Here is a 25,551-nt window from a genome sequence, read left to right on the forward strand (position 1 = left end):
GAGGCTGTCGAGCGATGGTCCGGAGGACACGGTCGGCGGTTGGTCGGCCGAACGAGCGACAACTGTATCGTTCGGCCGGATACGGGCAAGCCCCACTGTGTGGGCCCTGTTTGAGCGGGGATTCGCTGAGGGACGTCGGTCCACGCGGGCCAACACCCCGCAGCACGAAGCTGCCAGGCTAAGGGCAGGGCCACCCGGGCGAGTGCCACGTCGCCGAGCATCGCCAGCATACCAGCGCCACGACATCCGGGATGGGCGAGGCCGGTTTCAGCGGCCAAAGGTGCAGCCGCAAGCCCAGCAGCCCGCGGTGCAACCGGTAGCCCCGCAGCCAGCGGATGCGACCCAGGAGCAGCAGCTGGCCGTGGTGGAGTGGTGGATCCAATCCATAGAGGTGACACCCGGGGACCCTGTCATCCTCCCAGTGGACTAGCTAGTTGCTCGGGCGCGTCTCGCGGACTCAGAAGGGAGTATGTCGCGGGCGTTTAGCTTTTGTCTGACTGTCGTCAACACCGCACGCGCTTTTTAATTATCCATGATAATTAACTGTGTCGTAAATAAACGTGTCATCGTTAAATCAAACGTGTCAAATTCATTCAAACCGTCCATTACCCACATGTTTACTGACTACTGTGTAGTGTATCTATATAATAAACTAGTAGTGGCCTAATTAGTACCTACCTAAATACCTAATATATTTAAATAATAATAATACGAGTAAGGAGAAAAATATCACACAATAATTGGTAAACAATTTTGAACTTTCACCAACGCTGGTTGTTTATTCTAAGATTTACCAAATCTCATGTGTGAAAGTTCGAAGTACAAAAATCGAGGTGGCTATATGATTAGTTCGACCGTCCGAAATATTTGAATTTTTTTACTTTATTTGGCGTTTTTTACGGCAATAAAAAACTTACAGCTATCCGGTTAACTAATCCACCATCCTTATCACAAATCCAACATCCTCATCAATCATCCAAAAATCCTTATCACTTATCCACTTTTCTTATCATAAATCCAAAATCCTTATCACTCATTTTTATAACAGATCCTGTTCGGGCCAGACAGCACTAGAGCGCGCCCGGCCTCTCAGACTATGGCTCCTACCGCGCATGCGTTGCTATCACCGCTATGTTCATCGCCGTCCTCGCGCACGCTCGGTGCCCGGACAAAAAACGTGTTGTTGACCGTTGACCGTTTCCGTGAGCGAATTTTTGAATTGTTCCGTGTTCGCATCGTAAATTACAGTGCGCGTCCTGTTAACCGCGTGCGTTTCGTTATAATGTTTCTACGCCGTGTGTTTGGGTGCGTATTCGTATGATGCGTATGGTCCTCGTCATTCTTCACGCGCGATATTATGAGCCGTTGATACACTCCGTTTCTCTAATATCGTCGCTGTGGTAAAGTCGCGGACTCGTGATTCACGAAACTGCTCGATCTTGACGTACACGTGATCGTCATCGCCGTGTGTTGTGTCGTCGCCATTTGCGTTTTGTCTGCGCGCGTACGTCCGTCCTTTCCTGTTGTGTTTTTGTGGTTTTACCTATCCGCCGCATTGTTGTAGCTGTCACTTGTACAGATAAAAGGCTCGTTCATCGGGATCTTATTTTCTACACTTTGTCAAAAACCCACCGAGTGAGCGGGTTTGGATGTATTAGTCAACGGAAAGGTACGTCGTGTGGAGCAAGGTGTCCAGTCAGCTGCCAGGTCAGACGTATCACACCTATATTCTTATTATTTTGTTAACACGACGATTGTTATCAGCGTCGTACGTGTTTTTATTGTGTATTATTTTTTGTATTATCAATCATTTTCTTGACTGATATTATTATTATAATTAATTTGTTGCAATTGTGCTAGGACTAACATAGCTTTTAAGACGCTCTCATGTTATAGTTTAATTAAGTTTATATAAGCGCAATATATTTATACAGTCCACTTTATAAAACTATCTAGTTGGTTTTTTTTTTTTTATTTGTTTGTTTCATCAATTTTGATAGTAGTACCCAGCGTTACAATTTACTAGTCGAGATACAACCGTGTTCGTTTGAATCGGCTATCGCGGCTAAACATTTGGTCCTTCGGGCCGGATGATGTGTGTAATTTTAATTAATTAATTTGTCCGTCTTATCTTGCTTGCTCTTTTATTCCTTAAAAATCGTGTAATATGGGAAGGCCTAAGCGTCAAGACTTGGACAATGCTGCTGATAATAAACGGTCTTTAGTTCGTGCCCGTGCATCGCGGGATGCATCGTTACGGTCAATTAAAAAAATAAATACTATAGGCGAAGAAGCTAAATTAGATGTTGAACGTCGCGCATTATTTGAGGCTCACCATTTGTCATTGAAACGGTTCGTTGATCAATTTGAGTTAGAACAGCAAGCAGTATTAAATTCCCTTGTTGGTTTAGATAATGTAGTCGAGTTTGAAAATGTTGATGCTGTTGTCACTGATACTATGGAAGAGGTATGTGCAAACATTCAACTTATTGCTACTGGCTTCCATAGCACTTCTGTTAATGTGACTGCAAATAATAATGTTTCTACTGGTGCACGACACACAACACAGGCAATTGTGTTACCAAAAATTGAATTACCAAAATTTGATGGTAATGTCTTGGGTTGGTTATCGTTTCGTGACATGTTTCAATCACTAGTTCATGACAACCCTGATATTTCTAATATTCAACGTTACCATTTTTTAATTTTAAGCCTGTCCGGTCCAGCACTTACAGTAGTGAAAGCGATCCCTTTGACGGCTGATAATTATATCATAGCTTGGAACGCATTAAAACAGTCGTTTGAAAATCAACGACTATTAGCTTCTGCACACATTGACAAATTGTTTTCATTTGTACCCTTGAAAAAAGAATCATTGTCGTCACTGTCTTCATTTGTTCATGTATTTACTGAAAATGTCTCTGCTATTAAAGCACTTGGTGTCCAGGACTTAGCTGGTTTTATTTTATTTCATATTGGTGCTCGTGTAATTGATACAGAGACAAGACGACTGTTTGAAGCAAGTATTGAACAAAATGCAGTGCCTAATTTAGATATATTATTACAATTTATCGCACACAGATGCAAAATTTTAGAAAATGTCGGAACTTCGGTTGGAACTAACGACAAATCTGATAGCACTTTTAAAGGTAGTAGTAAAAGAAACAAAATTGGGCATCTTGGCAAAACTTCACTGTCAGTTTCATCTACATCTACAGCATCAAAGTGTTTATTTTGTCAACATGAACATCAGATTTATCGTTGCTTTGTATTTAAACGCAAACCAGTTACAGTACGGCGCAAGTTTGTGAGCGATAATAGTTTATGTTTTATATGCTTAAAAACTGGGCATAGTGCTGGCTCTTGTACTGCTTCTTTTACATGCAAAAAATGTGAAGGTCGTCATAATACACTGTTACATTTAGAAAATGTTGGTACAAAGAATAACAGGGAGATGACACAGCAAGAAAAGTCAGATGTTCAGCCCTCTACGTCCAAACCAGTTGAAAATAGCACTGTGTTCGCAGGTACGATATTGACACAAGCAACTGTAGTGTTAGGTACTGCGGTTGTTCGTATACAAGATGACACAGGTGGTACTCATCAGGTTCGAATTTTGTTAGATAGTGGGTCACAGGTTTCGGCCATTACTGCAGATTGTGCCACCAGACTTGGTCTTAAACGCAACAAGAGTCGTGTAGAAGTAGTTGGCCTCTCTCAACAACCGGTGTCCAAGGTAAAAGGTGTTACTCAGTGCGCGTTTTTCCCGCTTCAGTCAGATCAACCACTGTTTAAAGCAAATAATGTTATAATATTGTCCCAAATTACTGGATTAATGCCAACATGTTCACTCCCTGCTACGGTGCGCACACGATATCAACACCTAGTACTAGCTGATCCGGAATTCGATCATCCTGGAACCGTGGACATGTTAATAGGAGGTGATTTATACCCGATGATTTTGCAGCCCAAAGCAGACATTATCCATACGCCTGGATTGCCGTCAGCAATGCGCACAAATCTCGGTTGGATAATTGTTGGTTCACTCAGGGATCCTACTTCATTACCTCTGATGTCGTTAACTATTAGTGCAGTACCAGTCATAAATGAAACCATGCAACAATTTTGGAGGGTGGAAGAACCGACAATCCCAGTACACCCAACGACAGAAGATGACCGATGCGAAGAGTGGTTTTGTAAAACAGTGTCACGGGACACATCAGGCAGGTTTTGCGTCGCTTTACCTTTTCGGTCTATAATTAACGCTCAATGTAATTTAAATCAAGACTTGGCTACGCATTGTAGTATTGGTTCCTCTCGTACCATGGCCTTAAATCGCTTGTATAATATTGAACGTCGTTTAGCAAAGGATTCCGAGTTATATTCCGCGTATCGTTCCTTTATGAATGAGTATCTGTCACTCGGTCACATGCGCGTAGCGGATAAACCAGGAAAATATTTCATCCCTCATCACGCTGTGGTCAAACGAGAGAATGGTAACATGAAAATTCGGGTAGTCTTTGACGCGTCGGCCAAATCGTCATCTGGCTTCTCACTAAACGACTGCTTGGCGACCGGACCAAAATTGCAAAAGGACATTACCGATATACTACTTCGAAGTCGTTTCCATAAGTACATGTTCATCGCCGACATTGAGAAGATGTACAGGCAGATCCGAGTTCATGATGCCGATTGCGTATATCAACATGTACTTTGGAGAAATTCGCCCGACGATGAAGTCCAAGAATTCGAATTATGTACTGTTACTTATGGTGTCAACGCAGCCCCGTTCTTGGCAATTAGATGTTTACACCAATTAGACTTAGAAAATGGATCTGAATTTCCTTTAGCGAAAAATCTATTAATTACATCAACATATGTGGACGACATTGTAGCAGGTGCTGACTCGGAAGAGGAAGCGTTGGAGCTCCAGCATCAAGTCATCTCATTACTACGTAAAGGCGGTTTCAATCTCAAGAAATGGGCCAGTAATTGTGAAGCACTATTAAAAAATATATCTACTGAAGACCGCGCAATGGATGCACCATTCGAACTTAAGGACGATCAGTCAGTAAAAGTATTAGGTTTGCATTGGGGTACTACATCGGATGTCTTAGGTTATCACATTAATATCAATAAAGTTAATCCAACTAAGCGTTCAATACTCTCAACAATAGCTCGTTTATATGACCCAGTTGGTGCGTTGGGCCCCGTTGTTTTTTGGGCCAAATGCATTATGCAAGAATTGTGGATGCAAAAACTGGATTGGGATACTTCGCCACCGACACAACTAATTGACAAGTGGAACACATTCATTTCCGAATTTCCCACGCTAGCTCAGGTTACGTTAACGCGGCACATTGATATCCGATGTTCAAAACAGGTGGAACTTATAGGGTTTTCCGACGCCTCTCAGAAGGGATATGCGGCAAATGTGTATTTACGTGTGGTTGACCAGAGGAATGTTGTCAAGGTCTATTTTATTGCATGTAAGACCAAAGTTGCTCCATTAAAATGCTCTGATACTGACCTGTCGTTAACGATTCCACGTTTGGAGTTGTGCGCTGCCTTACTATTGGCACGTCTCATCTTCCACCAGTATAAAGTTTTACAGAGTTTTACCATCATTGATCGTGTCCGTGCATGGACTGACTCCACGATAGTTTTGAGTTGGCTTCAGGCTGACCAAAAACAGTTCAAGATATTTGTCACCAATAGAGTCTCCAAAATCAAGTCATTAACTCCAGGTTGTGAATGGGCCCATGTCAGAACTATGAACAATCCAGCTGATCCCGCATCAAGAGGATTACTCCCCTCCGAGTTGATTTCGAATTCATTACATTTTCATGGCCCAGATTTTTTATTACAATCTGACCATCTATGGCCTGTGTCTACCATGTCCGAGTTAACATTACCACCGATTGATCAATTACCTGAGATGAAGTGCACAGCAAATGTTTTGCATATACATGAAGAAACGAACTGTGAGTCAATCATTCAACGATTTTCGTCGTTGTCAAAATTGCAACGTGTGTTGGCATACTGTTTTCGCTTCGCCCGTCGTCGAAATAGTCCTAAGATCAGCGGACCAATCACTCGGATGGAATACGACCATGCACTGAACGCGGCTGTCTTGTGTACGCAACTGACACATCTATCGGATCTACGTAGACAGATAAAGAATCAAGGTTCCATAACTCCGACAACGACAGCCCAGTTAGCTCCTTTCATCGACGCAATCGGGATCATTCGTGTCGGCGGAAGATTAAGACATGCACGGTTGAATGAAGATTCAAAACATCCAATCCTTTTACCTCAAAAGACTCATCTCACCGAGCTAATCATTCGACACTTTCATCATATCTCGCTACACGGAGGATCTCGATTAGTACTTTCAATGATACATCAAAGATTTTGGATTATTTCTGGCCGAGCAGCTGTCCGCAATTTTACCTATTCTTGTGTTCCTTGCACCAGGTTCAGAAGTATGAACCCACGACCTTTTATGGGGGATCTTCCAGCTGCTAGACTGGTAGCAAACCGCCCATTTTTCAACGTCGGGATGGATTACGGTGGACCTTTCTTGGTGCGTGAAAGTCGACGTCGCGGTGCGCGTGCGAATAAAATATACCTCGCGGTATTCGTATGTATGTCGGTGAAGGCCGTGCACTTGGAAACCGTATCCGACATATCCACAGACGCATTCCTCGCTGCGTTAGACCGGTTTGTCGCTCGGCGTGGCATTCCGAGTAGCATGTACACAGATTGTGGTACAAATTACGTTGGTGCTGCAAAACAGCTGAAGAAATTATTCGATGAAGCCTCCAATCAGCATACCTTATGTGGTCGTATGCCTTGCAAGTGGCATTTCAACCCACCGGGAGCGCCACATTTTGGCGGGATATGGGAGGCTGCCGTCAAAAGCGCAAAAACCCATTTGAAGAAAGTGATCGGTGCTCAAGTATACACGACCGAGGAATTTACAACTCTCATGACGCGGATCGAGGGCGTCTTGAATTCTCGACCGGTGCTACCGCTCTCCAGTGATCCAAACGACTTAGGCGTGTTGACCCCAGGTCATTTTCTAATCGGGCAACCGTTATTAGCACTTCCAGAGAAGGATGTAGTCGATACTCCAACTAACCGTTTGAGTCGTTGGCAATTACTCCGCCAAGCTCAACAGTCGTTTTGGCGTCGTTGGAGCAATGAGTATCTGCACACCCTACAAGGAAGGCAAAAGTGGTTTAAGCAGACACCAAATCTGTCCGTTGGCGACCTTGTAGTCATCAACACACCGTCACGACCGCCCATGGCATGGCAGATCGGTCGAATCATCCAGGTCCATCCAGGTGTAGATAACATTGTGCGTGTAGCGACTGTCAAAACGCAAGACGCTATACTCAAACGTCCTGTTGTCAAATTGGTAAGACTTCCAGTGGATCCAAGACCTTAAGATGGGCTCCCATATTACCGATATCCTCAATATTGTTATTGTTGTTTTCATTTTCCTTATGTATTGTTATAATTATTATCTTACATTATTATTATTTTTTTTTTTATTATTTTATTTATGTGAGTGGTACGTTCTGATCGAGAATTTTATACCTTTTGAAAGCACCCTTTCAAAACGGGGGAGGATGTTCGGGCCAGACAGCACTAGAGCGCGCCCGGCCTCTCAGACTATGGCTCCTACCGCGCATGCGTTGCTATCACCGCTATGTTCATCGCCGTCCTCGCGCACGCTCGGTGCCCGGACAAAAAACGTGTTGTTGACCGTTGACCGTTTCCGTGAGCGAATTTTTGAATTGTTCCGTGTTCGCATCGTAAATTACAGTGCGCGTCCTGTTAACCGCGTGCGTTTCGTTATAATGTTTCTACGCCGTGTGTTTGGGTGCGTATTCGTATGATGCGTATGGTCCTCGTCATTCTTCACGCGCGATATTATGAGCCGTTGATACACTCCGTTTCTCTAATATCGTCGCTGTGGTAAAGTCGCGGACTCGTGATTCACGAAACTGCTCGATCTTGACGTACACGTGATCGTCATCGCCGTGTGTTGTGTCGTCGCCATTTGCGTTTTGTCTGCGCGCGTACGTCCGTCCTTTCCTGTTGTGTTTTTGTGGTTTTACCTATCCGCCGCATTGTTGTAGCTGTCACTTGTACAGATAAAAGGCTCGTTCATCGGGATCTTATTTTCTACACTTTGTCAAAAACCCACCGAGTGAGCGGGTTTGGATGTATTAGTCAACGGAAAGGTACGTCGTGTGGAGCAAGGTGTCCAGTCAGCTGCCAGGTCAGACGTATCACACCTATATTCTTATTATTTTGTTAACACGACGATTGTTATCAGCGTCGTACGTGTTTTTATTGTGTATTATTTTTTGTATTATCAATCATTTTCTTGACTGATATTATTATTATAATTAATTTGTTGCAATTGTGCTAGGACTAACATAGCTTTTAAGACGCTCTCATGTTATAGTTTAATTAAGTTTATATAAGCGCAATATATTTATACAGTCCACTTTATAAAACTATCTAGTTGGTTTTTTTTTTTTTATTTGTTTGTTTCATCAATTTTGATAGTAGTACCCAGCGTTACAATTTACTAGTCGAGATACAACCGTGTTCGTTTGAATCGGCTATCGCGGCTAAACAGATCCTTATCACCAGACCTCTGTATCACCCATACACCGCGTTGGCTCGAGTTGACGATCAGACCACAAGACCACTGCAGCTTCCAACATCGACAACACTCCTCGCCAACCCCGGGGGGTTTGGGGGTCTCCCTCAGCGACGCTCAAAGAGCTAGTTATACTCATAAAGTAAGTAATGCGAATTTTAAAATGGTAAACTTATGTCATCCACTAGATAATATTCTTACTGCTAAATTTGGTAATAGGTTAATTCACTCTAAAATTTAAACATAACAGAATTAAATGGATTATTCAGAACTTGCAATTCGCTCTGTTACTCATTTGCAAGACGGCGACTACCATTGGGTGTTATGGTGTTATCTTATTCTGAGATTGAATTTTATTCTCATCTGAGGATGAAATCACCACAATTTATTATATCAAGTAATTTTTTTTAGGGTTTGAATGTAGATTTTATATTTAATTTATTATTTGCTTAGGTCATATACAATTTGTAACAGTGTGTATGATCTAAGAATATTTAACATTACCTTCAGCTATAAAATAATATATAAATGTAATAATAACAATAAAAGTTACTAATTAGTTATTTTTTATAATTTTAAAAGTAATTTTACAGTATTTAATTTTTTTTTTAAATAAGATCATCTAAACTGTAGTTCAAATTATAGAAAAAATAGCTCTGCTTTGCAAAACTGCAAAATATATATTTAATAAATTATCATAAAGAGAATTAAAAATACTATTACTTAATATTATTATGCATATGATGGTAAATTTAAATTATGTGGCACTGCTGTGTCTAAACAATTAAGTCTTACCTAGGTATACAAAGATAAATCAATTTGTATTATTAACTGCTAGAAATTGGAAGTATTATCACGACAACGGCATCGCGTTCTACAATTCTATATATTCGTTTTTTAATATTTTATATATTAAATGTTCTGTTTGTGAATTTTTTAGTACCTAGGTATGTACACTTATTTATTGGCAGTTTGAAGAGTAAACAAATTGTAGTGATCGCCGTGAAGGACACGTTGAACACTAATACAATAATTATTTGAACGACGTAGCACGTTCGTTGTCGTCTTGAGTCGTGGTTGAGAAAGATAGGTAAATAATTAATAACACTTTTTATACTTTTAAAATATGATAATTACATAACACTTTATTATTACAAGTTTGAATTACAAAATAACTATAAGCACTGTCGTAAGCTTGATAGACCTACGACGAGGGTTTTTGCTATTAAAAAACTATTTGCTATTATAACATCGTCGTTTATAGCATATTTTTTAATCGCTACTAAATTAGACCGTATTATCTCATCGGTTTTGACCTGTAACACGCAATTACTGCGCGCAGGTATTATAATAGATTCGACTTTGTTCTCGATGGGTTCGGGTATAATTAGTACTCCTTTATCCCAATCAGTTATAGCTTTATTATTTTTTAGAAATGCTATACCTATGATGCCTGCTTCCGGTATAGGAAAATTGTCATGGACAATATCGAATTTTACGTTAAACTTTTTGTCTTTAATAAAAACGTCGACCACTACTGTTCCTATAGTTAATATTGTAGTCGCGCTTATTCCTTTTATGTGTCGTTTTTCGACTTCATTAACAACGATATGTTCTTTTAATATCGATAATTTAATAATATTCATATCCGCGCCACTATCTATCAAAAATTTACCTTCGCTAGGTATAAAGTCCTTAGACCTACATATTATAATGTGTTCGGCGTTAATTGGTGTGATAATTCGTACGTTATTTTTAATTTCGCCTATTGTATGCGACGTAGAACTACCTGAACTTCCTGAAGGCTCCCCCTCGGAATTTTTCCTTTCTCTTAATTTTCGACATTCACTGATGTCGTGATTTTTTAATTTGCAATATTTGCAAAACTTAACCTGACCCGTATACTCCTTTTTAATATCCGGTTTGTTTGAAATATTTTTCTCTAAAGTCCTACACTCATTAGCGTAATGACCTATTCGGTCGCACCGAAAACATTTGATTGTACTTTTATCGACATTCGGTCGATCCCCCGTTTTTCTGAAATCGGTTTTAAAATTGTTCCACGTATTATTTCGAAAATTACTTTTATACTCAGGTTTCGTCGGCGTTGTTGTTTTTGCAAAAACAGCCTCCTGTTCTATCGCAAGTAAAACGGCTTCTTCAAAATTACTAACATTACGCGATAGTAATATTATTTTAATGGGTTCCTGTACTGCACCTATAAACACGCTGAGCGCGTGCTCTTGTACTGATTGTGCGGGTATTTTGGCTTCTGCCGCGCTTTTTCCTATGGTTAATGCCCGTGTCAATTTGTGACACGATTTTTCGATACGTTGAGCAAAATCTTTTATTGATTCACACTGACCTAACTTCATAGTATTTAGCTGCCCACGTAAGTATTGTAATGAATGGGTTGTACTAAATATTGTTCCCAAATGCGATTTTAATTCTTCCCAACTACTAATCTCCCGATACCTAACCGCGTCAAAAGTTTTCCCCTTTAACTTGGTGAGTACGGCACCTAAAATATCAGATGTCATTGTATCAGGTATTTTAGAAAAAACAAATTCACATTGCGAAATAAAAGATGCTAGGTCCGTTTCATTCCCTCCTGAGAATTCGAGTAGGAACCTCAAGGCAGTAATGAAATCTAACTGATTAACCATAGTATTATATTAATAATTAATAACACTTTTTATACTTTTAAAATATGATAATTACATAACATTTTATTATTACAAGTTTGAATTACAAAATAACTATAAGCACTGTCGTAAGCTTGATAGACCTACGACGAGGGCTGACTATCTTCTAAGTAATAGTAGGTGCTCTACCCGTATTTATGTGGGTTCTAACAATGACGTATTAGTGGCGTGATATCTATATTCTAATATTACTTCCCTAGTAATGTCAAATTGCATTATGATGGGACTAGGTAAAACAACTTGTTGTTTTCACCTCTGATCCACGCTTCCTGTTACTTAGGCCTATTTTACATTGCATATTACTACCTACATTACCCATTATAAATTATACTAAATGTATAATTTATTCTACGTGATATTGTTTAATATTGTATTATAGCTGTGGGTATTAATACATCCCTAATATTGTTGAATTGCACTATTTTGTGACTAGGTAAAACAACTTGTTGTTTTCACCTTTGCTCTATGTTTCCTGTTATTTAGGATTATATTAAATACTTACGTTTCTACTCATAAATTATACTATGTATAATTTATTATTTTACTTATTTAATTTAAAATAATATAATGGCTTTTGGGTTTACTACAAAATTGTAGCCAAACATAAGTACGGACTTATTTGAAACTGAGTAAAATGTTATGTGGGTACTATGAAAATAAAACGACAAAATTGAACTCCCAAATTCCAACTTCGCAACTTGCAAATTAACGTGCACATTATTTGTACATCAATTTTAATATATTGGAATTATACAATCAGTTTGAACCAGAAAAAAAGAATTTCACTAACAAAGGGAGGGCAGTACTAAATGAGCTACCATTTGAAGTGAAGTGCATAGACTCTTAAATTGTAATTGAAATTTGCATGAGGTTAGGACTAGTATGCAATGCCGATAAATGGAAAGTACTAGCATTGAAAAATCATAATAAAGTAACTTTAAAATTGCGTTATATTTTTAAACTGGACAGTAAAAAGGTAAAAACACCAATTGAAAAGGTAATGTTAAATGAAAATATTGGGCAGGTGCTTGTTGGTGATGATTTTTTGTGAAGTTCTAGGTTAATGGAGACAAGTATAACAATAAATGAGATACCTGTACATAAATCTTTATTGTTGAAACCAAATCTCGAGGAGTCGAATGTTGATGAATTTATCACTTCTACAAAACGAAATGAAGCTATTGGCATCACGGAATGTGTTAATGATCAACTATTAACACATGATAGCAACTGTACACGCCGTTACCGATCTTACAAGTTGGGCGGTTGTCGGCAAACGACTTGCGTAATGTGCTGAAAGCTGGAGCGGGATCGGGTTACTCAATAAGTTGGTCAAGACAAATTTAGTGGGCGGAAACACATGTATTTGTAGGTAAACAATAATAATTAGATTAGCGGGCGCCCAAAATAATAATAATAACTTAAAACTAATTTACCATAGCTGGCGAACAATAATTATAATTTTAAATCAGCCCACTGACACGTGGGACTAAACATATGGACCTGGCTAGGGCGACTGCGTGGCTCGGCGGCTGCGATCCTTGGTGAAGACCAATATCGGTCCCTCGCCGGAACAGCGACGGCGGACAAATCTTCGGCTCGTCGCTCGACGATAATGGCTCGTGGTTCCACGCGAATAGCGCGAACGCGAATTAGATAATATATTGACGTCTTTCCGTGACAAAACACGCGTGTTCACACGCGACTTTTACTATTTCACTCGATGTAGCAACAGGTACGTACCGCGACGACTATTAAAACGCGAGAAAACGTACTTCGGAAGTAGGTACTAGGTACCGATCGTGGCCGCTGATCACAGTTCGGGTTTACGGCACCTCGTGTTCCCACGAGGTTTTCGCAACACACACGGGAACGACAGCGCGGACGTTGCGCTTCGTTCAGCCGTTGGAAAAAGATAAAGTTCACGACTCCAGTGCGCGACGGCCGATAGCCGGCTCGCCGGCTGTTGACGGCGGCGCGGGACTGCGGAGGGGGAAAGCGTAGGAGCTTCGATATGGAACGCGACTTTTAGCGTCCATGCTTTTGGCGGCAAGCCCGTTCCGCGTTCGAACAGCAACAATGATATAAGGGGAAAATATTACAGGTGGTAAATGTAAATTAATGTATGGTTCCAATGCCGAACAGTTATCTGTTGTTGATAAAACTTTATATGAATTTACGTTGATACAGAGAAGTGAGGACATTATAGAAGTTGCATTTATCTATTCGTCCAGTATAGATAATATGTTGGACATTTTAATGATACTGTATTGTTGGAACAAAGTCCTAAAGAGTCAAATTTTGTGTTTGTGACTCCTGCTCAAAGAAATGTTACAGGAACTCCTAGAAGAAAATGATTTCATGATAATATAACTGGAAGATTATTGTTTGAATGTAATAGTTCAATTGATTTACTCAGGAATACTGGTAAAACCAGAGACAAATTTTTTAGTCCAATAAAGAGTCCGTTAAAACGTTTGAATGACAGACATTTTAATAAAAGCCCTGGGAAGCTTTTACCACCAGGTTCTAAGAATGCATCTCCTCTAAACATTAAAGGAGAATATTACGAATGTAACTTCAAAGAAGGAGAGTATATAATTCCCAAAGATGAATGGAATCATATTATAATTGTAGATGGAAAACTAAATATAAAAAGGTATACATAACTTATTTCAATTTGCTTAATATGTTTATATTATTAAATTATAACTACTTACATACAATTTTATTTGTTTTATTTATTATTCTATTAATTTGTCTTAAAATTAAATATATAAGTTTAGTAATAGATTTTAATCGATGATGCATTTTAAATAGTTATTAATTAAAAATAATCTAAATATTATATGGTACACAATTAAATGCTTGACAAAATATTATTCTTAAATACCTACTAAAAGAACAAAAATAATAAAAAAAATAAAAATAAGCAAATTGAGTACAACAAGTGGCGCAACTAGAGTTCAAACCTTGGGGGTGCTACAATTATGAAACCCCCAACACAACTATTTTATATTGCCAGTAATCAGTATTTACATTATACTTCAGCACCTCCTAGTACCCTCGTAGCTGTGCCACTGACAACAACAATAACATAATACTAAATAATAGATATTAATAGTTAATATTATAAATTTCAATGCTAGAATTAAGAGGTTGTTACACCGACATTTGTTGTCTTCATCTTACAAGTGCCTAACATACCAAATTTTATGCTCAGTAAATCACTTTGAGCTGTGTTAGTTTAAAAATTAGAGTGAATTGAACTCGTATAAAATTTAAAGGTAAAATTATTATCTAGGGTGTCTCGTACGTCTCATATTTTGTTATATTTTAATTTTAAAGCGAGTATAATTATTTGAAAATATACAAACAATTTACAATTTTTAAATACTCATAACTCGCTTTAAAATTAAAAATAACAAAAAGCCTATGAGATGTCCTAGGTATGAAATGGATAGGTATGAGATGTCCTATCTTACCTTTAAATTGTACAAGAGATCAATTCACTCCAATTTTTAAACTAACGGAGCTACGCTTGATCTGTTATGCTATGTTAGGAACTTGTAGGATATAGACAACAAATGTAGGTGTAACGTCCACTTAAATATTTATAGTATACCTTCATAAAATATTATAAAAATCAATAATTTTTTAGTTAACTATTCATAAATTCTATTTACATATCTACTTAAATGATGTACAATTTTCATGTTTGTATTCTCTAATATTATAAATAGTATATGCATACAATAAATTTTAATTGATACTGTCAAAAGAATATGGTGTTTGATAAATTATTTTATTATTTTTATTAAACACCATATTCTTTTGATAGTATAAATTGAAATTTATTGTATGCGTGAATTATTTATAATATTAGAGAATACAAACATGAAAATTGTACATCATTTAAGTAGATATGTGAATAGAATTTATCAATAGTAAACTAAAAAATAATTGATTTTTATTTTAGTGTAATGTAATGTAAAATTATTAGCCTTTACTCAGTAACTATACTATTATTTTATTGTTATATTTCAGGTATCCTGATGTTATCAAGAAACATCTTCAAGAAGTGAATAACACTTGTATATTGTATATTAAAAAGCTAGAATACATTAAGACAGAAAAATCAATGAAGCTGAATATGTATTGTAAACATGGTGACTGTAAGAAGTTCAAACTATACATTTTGCCTACTGGCGAAGAAGCAGTTGTTGAAGTTTACAGTACGAGTAAAAACTTTAATCAAAAACCAGATGCTCGATACACTACTCAAATTAGGGGAGCTGAGCGAAACATTATTGTAGAAAAAATTAAAGAGAAAAGTGCTTTTAAATATAGACAGGAATGTGTATTATCAGTTTCACATATTAAATTAATGGAATGTGGAAATTTGCAAACAATTAAATCTCCTTCGATGTTAACGAAACTGAATAGTCAACAACAGTTAAAAGGGAATATCAACCGAAATGATCACTTTGATGTAGTTTTAATGGCTAAAGAACATCCCTGGTTGAATATGAAAGTTCCCGAAAGTATGGAAGAGCCATTCAATGTAACATGGACAAGCCAATAGCAGTTGGCAATGGTTCAAAATTTATTTAAACAAGGTGTGTTAACAACTATTCATGTGGATTCAACAGGATCAGTTGTTAGGCCCCCACAGAACTCAACAAAACTAACTATTTATTGTTATAATTGTGTAGGGCGTATAGGTAAAATTGACACCGTATGCCCAATAATTGATATGGTCAGTGCAACGCATGATAGAGAAACTGTAACAGAATGGTTGAAATGTTTCAAGGATCTAATAATTGTAAAAGATCCAAGTATCTGGCCGCCTTTCAAAAATGTTGTAACTGATTTCAGTTGGGCTTTTATGCATGGTATTTCGAAAGCATGGAATGGTAAAGAAATAATATTTGAATACCTGGATATGTGTCATCGAATATTAACTGGAAGAGAAACATTGTCTAATAGCACGGTAGTTATTACTTTTTGTAAAAACCATTATGTTAAAAATATTCTGAACCATGTTAAACGGTATTATCCAGATGATGATAGTGTTTGAAAGGAACTATTATGAAAAAATCAAACATTGGGTTAAGTTGCTGTCGACTATAATCTTGTCAGACAAGTTAACGGAAATGTGTAAAGCAGCAAGTATGGAAATGAAATCATACCTACAAACAATGGATTAGTTGAGTATGAAATTGAAAAGTTTGATGCCGATCAAAATTACTCTCGTGGTAAAACCACTGATACCTCATATTATGCCGAACGAAAGAAATCTGCATTTTAACATGATTTTAAACAAATATTTGACAGTGTGAAAAAAATAGTAAATATTCCCTCACAGGATCATTGACTACGTTTACATGATACGAGTTGAGCTGTTCTTAATTGAAACCGTTTTTATTATGAGTCGACCTAATATTCCTGACCTGTTTACATGTGGGTCTTCAATATTAAATCGGTATGTTATAAAATTCATTATTCCATGACATTAATATTTCTTTCCAGCTCCATTATCATATATCACATATCCATTATCACAATAATCAAATATTAAAATTTAAAATATTTAAATATTAAAAAATATGTAATTTGTTTCTTAAATTTTAATATTTTTTGTTTATTATTTAAACGCTGACTAAAATGAATTCTATACAAGCAATCGCTTGTTTAAATCTGTATAAACTTAAATGCGAGGCGCGTCGTAGTAAATATAAACTCTTATTACTACGCCATCGACGACAATTTCAAAAAAAAATGATGTACCTTCAAATGGCTATAGAAATAATTAATCAATTCATGTACAATATGATTACTTTTAATTTAAATCATATGAGCAGAAGGATGTGGATGAAGGTACTCAATATCAATACCTATTAATTTTTGTAATAATCAGTCACTGTTATAATTTGAATGTATGATATTTAGAACAGAAGCTCCGATTTTTGGGACAGAATAGTAAATAGCAACTTTGAAGAAGAAGATTGGCTCGAAAACTTCAGAATGAGTAAAGAAACATTCCAATTAATGTGTTTCAAGTTGAATGATTTTCTTAAACCATCTGAAAATGCTGTACGTCAACCATCGAGTGTAGAGAAAAAAGTAGCTATTGCTTTGTACAAATTGGCATCATGTGCAGAATATAGGGTGGTCGCAAGTTTATTTGGTGTTCATAAGAGTTCAGTGCATAATTGTGTATATGATGTTTGTATTGCTATTATTACGGTACTTGGTCCATCTTATTTAAAAATGCCTTCAGTGACAGAAGCAATAGCTTTGGCTGAATCAGTAGAAAAAGTAACTGGAATGGTACAAATTTTTGGAGCTATAGATGGAACACATATACCTATATTACCACCTACTAATGGATATCGTGATTTTGTCAATCGTAAAGGTTGGCCATCTATAGTTATGCAAGGTATTGTTGATTGTAATTATTTGTTCAGAGATATAACAGTAAAGCACCCAGGTTCTGTTCACGATGCTACTGTTTTAAAAGATTCCAATATATTTAAACAGTCTAAAGATAAATTACCAAATCATTGTCGCATTATATCTGATTGCTCTATTCAACTGATGTTGGCTGGAGACCCTGCTTATCCTCTATTACCTTGGTTGCTAAAGGGTTACACAGGAGCTCTTACACCAGAAGAAGAGTCATTTAATACTTACCTATCATCTGCAAGAATTTGTGTTGAAAATGCTTTTGGCCGTTTGAAAGCTAGATGGAGAGTGTTATTGAAAAGAGCTGATATTAATTACAAATTCATGCCAAGTATAGTACATAGTTGTGTCATATTACACAATATAATTGAAAATTCAAAAGATAATTTCAATCCATGCTGGTTAAGATCTGTCAATGAAGTTAATATTGAAAGACCACAACCTCGACAAGTAACGGTTACTCGGGCTGAACCACAAGCAAAGGACATTCGTGAAGTCTTAAAAAACTATATGTATAATAACTATCCATTAAGACAATCATCAGTACAAAATTATGTAAGACATACAGTTTAAAACATCTTTATTAAACATTAAAAAACAAAATAAATTTTAAAACTTAATACTTTCTTATCTTATTGCATTATTCCCCAGTCTTTGGTTTACAATTTTTTTTGTTATTTTAAAAATATATACATAATGGTAATTAATTAATATTTAGTCTTTGGTAAATGTATAATAACAATCCATCAAAACTATCAACTGTACAACATTAAGTAAGACATACAATTTAAAAAATCTTAATTAAACATTTAAAAACAAAATAAATTTAAAACTTAATACTTTCATATCTTATTGTAATATTTTCCAGTCTTTGGTTTACAATTTTTTTTATTTTAAAAATATATACATAATAGTAATTAATTAATCTCTAGGCTTCAGTAAACTTGTCAGAAGGCTAGTAAATTCTGCTTTGTCTTTCTGTGCTTGTTCTTGTTCAGCTTTTAGTAGATCTTCCTCCCATTTTCTCTGTTTTTCATTCTCTTCTCTAATGAAATCTTTATGTCCTTCCATAGTCTTATGAAAAGAATCCATTATGTTCAATAAGTCGCCAGAATCTAAAATGTAGGCAAATGCATAAAAAAAAGTAATTTTGTATACAAAGAAGTTAATTTACTTCTAGTTTTACGTCGAAATTCTCTTTTTTGGGATAGAGTTTTTGTTTCATTTTTCTGTGTTGAACTTGAGTCTAACTGGTCCTCTTGCTGGTAAACTACTTCATAACTGACATCTTCATTTTCTTCGTTAACACTTGTTATATTTTCTTCAACTTCATCAATGAACTCCATATCTATATATTAATTAGTTAGGTAAGTTATTTTATGATTTTTAAGACAAAATTTAAATAAGTAGGAATTTACATGAATTAATTATATTCTCAAATATTTAGTTATAAAGTTACTTGTATAATACAAGCTACTTGGCTACAACAAGCTACTTGGGACAGGTGTTTAGCTTAGGGCAAAAATATTATCTATATAACAATAATGTATATATTTTGCAATTATAGGTACACAATACACATAAAAAATACAGGACAGATAAATAATATGCAACACTCCCTATAAGCATAGCTTGTATTGGGAGAGTAGACTTTAGTTTATAAGTTAATTATGTCACAGCAAGTTAAAAAGAATATAACATTAGTAAACAAATTTAAAAATAAGGAATAATAATTTAAACAAAAATAAATATATGTTCAATGTTCAAATATCATCAAAGTTCAAACCTTAACTAAAAACAAAATGTTCTATTGAACATACACCTATATTGATTAATCTTAAGTTATTTACAATGTATTATATAACATCAAAACCGCCCTAAGTTGGTCGTTTCTTTAACACAAAAGCTAAACAAAGGTCCTTACCATTTTCTTTTGTCGAGTCTGTTCCAAAGTCCAGTGGTTTTATAGATGGACGAGTTCCAAGGACTTCATCTAAATCTTTTTCTGGATCACAAGACATCCGGTTGCTTCCACTTATCTTGTTGAAACGGTTCTTCTCAGAATAGCCACTTTTGAGCGCCTTCCACTTGGCTCGAACTTGAGCAACCGTTTTAGATGAACCAATTTTTTCTAAGTCTAGTCTTACAACTTCATAAATCTGGAAGTTGGGTAAATTAGTTTATACTACTATTTTATTTTAAATTGCATAAGAAAATCAGTTTTGTTACTTACATCTGCGTTTCTGTATCGTTTCCCATCAAGGAGTTTCATTATATTATTTTCTTTAACAGAATCAACCAATGTAGCAATTTCTGCAGCACTCCAACTGCATCTTTTGTTAGAGTTATTCATTTCTTATAATATACAACTAATGAAGTTAATAATTAAACTTATTAGAGTAGGTAATAATACGACTTAGTTCACTAAAAACTTGAAAACAATTAAAAAAAGTTTTACGTTAATATACGTAAAATAAAATCTGATATATAATTGGGTATTATCATGATATTATTTCATCACTTATCAAAATAAAAGTGATCGGTTTGTTTATCGAGTGTTTACATGACAAAAATACAGCCGACTTTATTTATTAAACCGATTTAATTTGGTTAAACCACATATTCGAGCGTCCTTAAAATAAAGACGGTTTATGTTATTAAGGTCGCTTTAAAGCGTTTACATGATGCATGATTAGACCGCTTTAGTTTTTAAACCGACCTTAGTTGTGCATGTAAACGTAGTTATTATCACCTAGATGTTAACAGTATGTATTTAGAAGAGTACTTGTTACATTTCCTTATTGAAAATGTGCCATACATACCTCTGTGGACAAAAGTTATGACTATTCTTATTCATCTGGAAGAACGCCAGAGTAATACATCTGTCACATCCCAACTGACGTCGATATATACATCAACGCAGAAATTAAATACGTGATGTACTAGGTATGATGAATGTTTATTAACGTAGTACAAAATTACAATGTAAATATATGGTGTAAAAGAGTGGTGTTACGACTCTTTAAGATAGAATTTAATCTGTGAGTGGTGTTACGACCTGAATCTGAATGTCCCTAACCGTCTGAAGAGCTCATGTCCTGGGCTTCTATATATATGATTGTGTCCTTTGGAGTGGGTGTTTGTAGTAGTGGCTAAGCTCGGTCATGAGAAAGAGTTCGGGTCTCGTATTTGGTATGCTGGTCGACTCTTATCCTTCGTATGGGTGTTGGCTTTCCAGGAAAAATATGTGTGACGACACCTTCTATAGTTGAATTGTTTTCTCTACGCTTTTGCAACGACCTCCGCATGTTATACTATACTAATTGCCTTATTAGTTATAGTGTCAAATATTATTAGAAACGTGCGGTGCGCTGTACATAGTTAATATATACTACTTAAAAGCCTCTACACACAATATGATCTGGTCGGGCTGACAGGATAATTTGGTCGGGTCGGACGTCGTATCAGGTCGTGTGTAGACGTGTCATCTGACTATGATCCTGTCGGGTCTTGTCAGGTGGCCGTTCCATCTGACCGCCCGACCAAATCATATAGTGTGCAACACTGTCGGGCGTATTTTGCTAATCAGTCGGCTTTTTGTCGTTAACGCGATAACTCGTTTCTACCGGTGTACGGCGCAATTAGTGTAAAATGGCAGCTATAATTACAGAACGAGAAGTTATTTCAGAATTTTAAGAGTTGTATAAAGAATTTACTAGTTTGTGGGATGTTTCCTGTAAACAGTATAGCAACAAAGATGCCAGAAACCAAGCACTTGAAGTCTTACTTGAAAAATTAAAAGTAATCGACAACGAAGCAAGTATTGCAACCGTAAAAAAAAATTGAAAATATGAGAGCTGCCTATAAAAGAGAGTTAAAAAAGGTAAACAAATCAATTACGATTTGTATTTTTAAAAGTATGTTGTGTATTTATAACTTAATTATTATTAAATTCAAATACTATATGCATAAACTAAATAAATAAACATAAATATATTATATTATATAATATGTACATCCAAAATCAATGTTATTATTTAAGTGGCATTCAATTTTTAATTATAGTAATATCGTACCTATTATAGATTATAGTATTCTTGAAATAAATATTACTATTAACTAACTATTACTAAGTATACTAAATACTAAATATATTACTATTTATAATAACTTGATTTATTGAATTTAGATTAAATACAATACAAAATATTAAATAATAATATAATATTATGCTTAACATAGGAGAGTTGTGTTCTATAAATAAGGCAACTTGGCATGTTTCATTGACAATATATTATAATATTATATGACTTCCAGGTTCAAAACAGTAAAGGTACTTGTGCTGGACTGAAGGATGTTTATATCCCAACATTATGGTGTTTCGAATATTTGACATTTCTAGATCACAAAGAAACTTTAAATAGAAGTGGAGTTGACACTTTAGGTATCTGTGGTGATGATGAGGTAAATATGTTTTTATATATGTATCTGGTATACATATATAGTAACTTTTTTCGATATTATTTATTAGTAATTAGTAATTACTTATTATAGTCTCCCAATGCATTTATCATTGTTTCTTGAAAATGTACGCTGCTTATGCCGTTAAAATAGTCCTTAAATATATTTCTAATCATTTTACCTTCTTCTGTTGTATGTCTTTGATTATTTTGACTGACATTTAAAAATGTCTCTTCTCGCCGCCAGTCACCCTCTCTGAATGTTCCATTTTCTAAATTTTCGGTGTCATAAAAAATTATGCAAAGAGCAACATACTAGAACAAGTATATCAATGTTCTTTATATCTACCAGTATTGGCTTTTTAAATATTCGAAAACGTGATGATAAAATCCCGAATACATTTTCTACTACTCTTCTAGCACGTGATAGCCTGTAGTTAAATATTCTCTTGTCATGAGTTAGATTCTTCTGAGGAAATGGTTTTAAAATATTTTTATTTATTGCTAACGCACTATCGCCTAAGAAAACATGGGGTGCATATATATTTGTATTAGGAAGTAAAGTGGGTTGTGGTAGCATTAGTTCGCCCGATGTAAATTTTTTATAAAATTCTGTATGTTTCAAAACCCCACCCTCTAAAACACTCCCATTTATACCAGTATGGACGTACATGAATTCATAATTTGATGTGACGACTGCAAATAAAACTACACTAAACGTTCCCTTGTAGTTATAGTATAAAGAACCAGTTTCTGGTGGTTCATTAATAAGAACATGTTTGCCATTTCAAATTTTCAGAAGAAACAGGAAAAATTAATCGAATGTGCACAACAATTAATGTCAACAGAAGATGGCCCTGCAGAATCATATGGGAGAGCTATTGGACTACAGCTTAAAGACACAGGCTAATAGAACACAGCAGTGTATTGCAGAAAAATTAATATCAGAAGTAATTTTTTTTGGAAAAATGGAAAAGTTAACTTTACAGTCGTCAATAGCATTAAACAAGTATGCTAATTCAGGAAATCATCCATCAGCTTAGCCATCACCTATTTCATCATCAATGTCTAATAGTTCAGATACTCTGAATATTTTTCCAGTAACATTAAATGAAATACCAAATGACATTCAACATGCATACAATATGCAAGAATTTTTAACGTTCAAGAATTTGCAATAATAGGTGTATAAAAAGTCAAAGTTTTATTCATATAAAAGATAACTTAATATTTTTAATTGCTTAAAATTAAGGATTTTTTTCTATAAAAAATAAGTTTTTTTTCCTACATATCTACTTACTATTTGTTTTTATTATGTTTTACAATTATTTTATTTATTGTTTTGTTTTATAATTTACTTGATCGAGCTGTATTGAGACTGAGTTAAACTGTATACAACTTATTATATTATACCAGTTAACATTCTATTTTAAATTGTTTATACTTAAAAAGTGGACTTTATGCAAAGAAATATATATTATGTTTTGGTTGTTAAAAACTACTTTGTCATTGTTTTTTTGTGAGATCAAGATTTATCTTTCTTATTAATATCTAACAAAGATACAAGTGTAAAGTGTTACTCCTGCTATAGGGAAGTATATGTGTAAAGTTAGAAGTATATAGAAAATATATGTTTAAGTTTAAAAAATTGGGATTTCGCTCTTATGTAGTAGGGGTGGAATGGACTTCCGTCATAGAATAGGTCACTATAATGGATGTGTAAAATTTAAATGCAATAATAGGTATCATTGTATACGAAACACGATTCTGAACGGATGATGAATTTGTCAGTCTAGGATATATTATTACCTGTATAATGTGGAAGTTTAAAATTTTTACGACTAGAACTTTTTGAATAAAATAAATATTAAAAATTGTTTGAGGCAAAATCGTTGTTTTAAGTTATTTTGTTAAAGTTTGAAATTCAAACGTTCATAAAAAATTTTGGTTTTAGTCTGGTAGAGTCTTTTTTTTACAGATTATAAAATATTAATATAGTAACTGACATAAGCAAATGAAACTCTCCATATTCATTGCTGAACTAAAATAGGTAAATACTTAACATTTTAATTTATTTATATAACATTTATTGACCTTACCTTTATAAAAGTTCTAAGCACTTTAAAAATAGCATTGCACGTTTCTGGGATTATTTTTGACAGCAACTGTGGTGAAATTGCTGTACTAAATTTTAAATCGGCATAATCTCTACCTATTGCCAAATACCTAAGTGTGGCCACAAGTCGTTCTTCAGCACTGACTGCTTTTCTCATATGGGTGTTTTTTTTCGAGATCAATGGACTCACTAAATTTAATAATTCATTGAAACAATCGTAAACCATCCTTAAATAATTACGGAAATCATCGCCATCCAGTTCTTTGAGTAAAGTTATGTGGCTGAATTTCTTTCGTTCTATTAGCCATTTTTTGGCCCACATTCTTCTTTTCTTCTTTACATCCTCAAATGTTAAAGATAATGCTGTAAGAGCAAATACAATTTTTTGGCGTTTTGTCACCGGAGCCATTGTTTATTTTATTGTAATTTATCATTGTGATCACGAAACTGTGGTCAAACGAAAGCGAATCGCCATGCAGTACTGCACTAGTGGAATTAAAATTCATCTGATCAAGTCGTGCAGAGGTCGTGTCGTCTGTACACAACACCTGATTTGGTCAGGCTATCTGTAAGCCCGACCGGATCATATAGTGTGTAGGGGGCTTAAGAGGACGTCATACCCTAAGTGGAACGTATAAAACGGCTAACAGAACGCGCTGTTAGGTGTTTTCACGATTCGCAAGCGCGTGGCGTTTAAGTCACGCCCACTACTCGCAGTCGCCGACCGACCGACGAATTTCGTTCGGGAGCGCCGTTTATTATTGTATGAACGTTCGTCTAAGATCTTTCGCGTCATTATATAATTCATACACGTAAATGCTGCCGTAATATTTTATATCTCCACGCGTATCCATAAACTAACGATTATAATTTAAGCCAATACTTACACAAATACATATACCAATATATAGATCGTATAAACTGTATTATAACATAGCTTGATTTGTATTTATTGCATTATTACTTATTGAAATATAATACCTATCGTAAAATATAATTTAATAACAAGCTATAACTAGTATAAGTTATTGCTGATCATTCTTTTGGGATAAAAAAATATTACTTTTTACTAAAAAACAAAATGTATGTAAATTCAAAATCCCATTTATTTCAGCAATA

At 35.4% G+C, this 25,551-nt stretch overlaps 2 protein-coding genes and 1 pseudogene across 2 annotated transcripts; 2 read left to right on the forward strand and 1 right to left on the reverse strand.

Moving 5' to 3' along the window:
• Positions 1–2,167: 2,167 nt before the first annotated feature.
• On the forward strand, positions 2,168–7,453 carry LOC132944877 (uncharacterized). Its single transcript, XM_061014410.1, has one exon. It carries the CDS (start codon positions 2,168–2,170, stop codon positions 7,451–7,453), a length of 5,286 nt encoding a protein of 1,761 aa, XP_060870393.1.
• Positions 7,454–18,777: 11,324 nt separating this feature from the next.
• Positions 18,778–20,209, reverse strand: LOC132933825 (uncharacterized). The gene is made up of 4 exons (XM_061000101.1): positions 20,090–20,209; positions 19,781–20,015; positions 19,031–19,204; positions 18,778–18,971 (listed from the first exon to the last, which is right to left on the reverse strand). The coding sequence occupies exons 1-4, from the start codon at positions 20,207–20,209 to the stop codon at positions 18,778–18,780; spliced, it is 723 nt and encodes a 240-aa protein (XP_060856084.1).
• A 1,298-nt stretch (positions 20,210–21,507) lies between these two features.
• On the forward strand, positions 21,508–23,497 carry LOC132944884 (uncharacterized; annotated as a pseudogene).
• Positions 23,498–25,551: the final 2,054 nt, after the last annotated feature.

Source organism: Metopolophium dirhodum, chromosome 1 (genome assembly GCF_019925205.1).
Source record: "Metopolophium dirhodum isolate CAU chromosome 1, ASM1992520v1, whole genome shotgun sequence".
NCBI lineage: Eukaryota > Metazoa > Arthropoda > Insecta > Hemiptera > Aphididae > Metopolophium > Metopolophium dirhodum.

Bases quoted from the DNA above. Each gene is read 5' to 3' on its own strand.
- LOC132944877 (XM_061014410.1), top strand. From the start codon at position 2,168: ATGGGAAGGCCTAAGCGTCAAGACTTGGACAATGCTGCTGATAATAAA.
- LOC132933825 (XM_061000101.1), bottom strand. From the start codon at position 20,209: ATGAATAACTCTAACAAAAGATGCAGTTGGAGTGCTGCAGAAATTGCT. The intron at 20,016-20,089 runs GTAAGTAACAAA...CCCAACTTCCAG, and splicing joins AACGATACAGAAACGCAGAT to ATTTATGAAGTTGTAAGACT. The intron at 18,972-19,030 runs GTAAATTAACTT...CCTACATTTTAG, and splicing joins ATTTCGACGTAAAACTAGAA to ATTCTGGCGACTTATTGAAC.